The 895-nt window shown below is 38.9% G+C and overlaps 1 protein-coding gene across 1 annotated transcript in view; it reads left to right on the top strand.

The window, feature by feature from the left end:
• Positions 1-138: 138 nt before the first annotated feature.
• LRRC28 (leucine rich repeat containing 28) overlaps positions 139-895 on the top strand; it is a 375,800-nt gene continuing 375,043 nt past the window's right edge. Inside the window, exon 1 of the mRNA XM_007959947.2 lies at positions 139-306. Within this exon, the coding sequence (XP_007958138.1) occupies positions 139-306 (168 nt within the window). The remainder of the gene's footprint in view (positions 307-895) is intronic.

Here is an 895-nt window from a genome sequence, read left to right as displayed (position 1 = left end):
TTATATACTAACTGGTTTATATAGTAATTCTTGTAAGAAGTAAGTATTTTAATTGTTACATCTTCTTGTTCTCTTTAGAAATGGACCAATTTTAACAAGATGTAGTGCTACAACGTGCCTGATGGGATATGTTCAGTCATGGCATCTGAACTTTGTAAGACGATCTCTGTGGCAAGGCTGGAAAAGCACAAGAATTTGTTCTTAAATTATAGGAATCTGCACCATTTCCCATTGGAGTTACTGAAAGATGAGGGACTGCAGTACTTGGAGAGACTCTATATGAAAAGGAATTCCCTTACAACCTTGGTATAGTATTTCATTGCATTTTAAAAATACTAATTTATAGGTTTGGGTCTGACCAAGATCTATTTGTCATATTCTAAGATATTCAGACGAAAATGTGTTTCTCCTCTTGTTATTTAACAGGTAGTACAGATACACCTACAGGGTTCTCGTTAGCTGTGAATTTATTATCCAAATCCCTGCAGTTATGAGGTTGCATGAAGAGTTGTGTCAGAAAGCAAAGTACTTGTTAATGGACCATTTACAAAATTAGTCCTCATTAAAAAGCTCCTCTTCATTTAGCATGTGCATCATTCTTGGCCCATGCTTGCTTTGTGTGTTAGGCTTCTCACGTGATATTTGGGTGTTACGACATCCAGCAGACCAGTTAAAAAGTGAAGAAGAGAAAGAGCAACAAGGATGACTAAAACAAGGTGTTTTAGAAGAGAATGATTTGAAGATTAGAGAAGCATTTGTGGGGTGTAGGGCAGGGGAGACATTTGGAAAGCCTAATGCCTTTGGGAGGAGCTCTGGTAGCATAGTGGCTAAAGCACTTGACTGCTAACCAGAAGGCTGGCGGTTCAAACCCACCAGCCACTCCTCGGAAGGAAGG

This window comes from Orycteropus afer, unplaced genomic scaffold, assembly GCF_000298275.1.
Source record: "Orycteropus afer afer isolate SDZICR_OR568_19922 unplaced genomic scaffold, OryAfe1.0 scaffold00019, whole genome shotgun sequence".
Taxonomy (NCBI): Eukaryota; Metazoa; Chordata; class Mammalia; order Tubulidentata; family Orycteropodidae; genus Orycteropus; species Orycteropus afer.
This window is presented reverse-complemented; position numbering and strand designations above follow the sequence as displayed.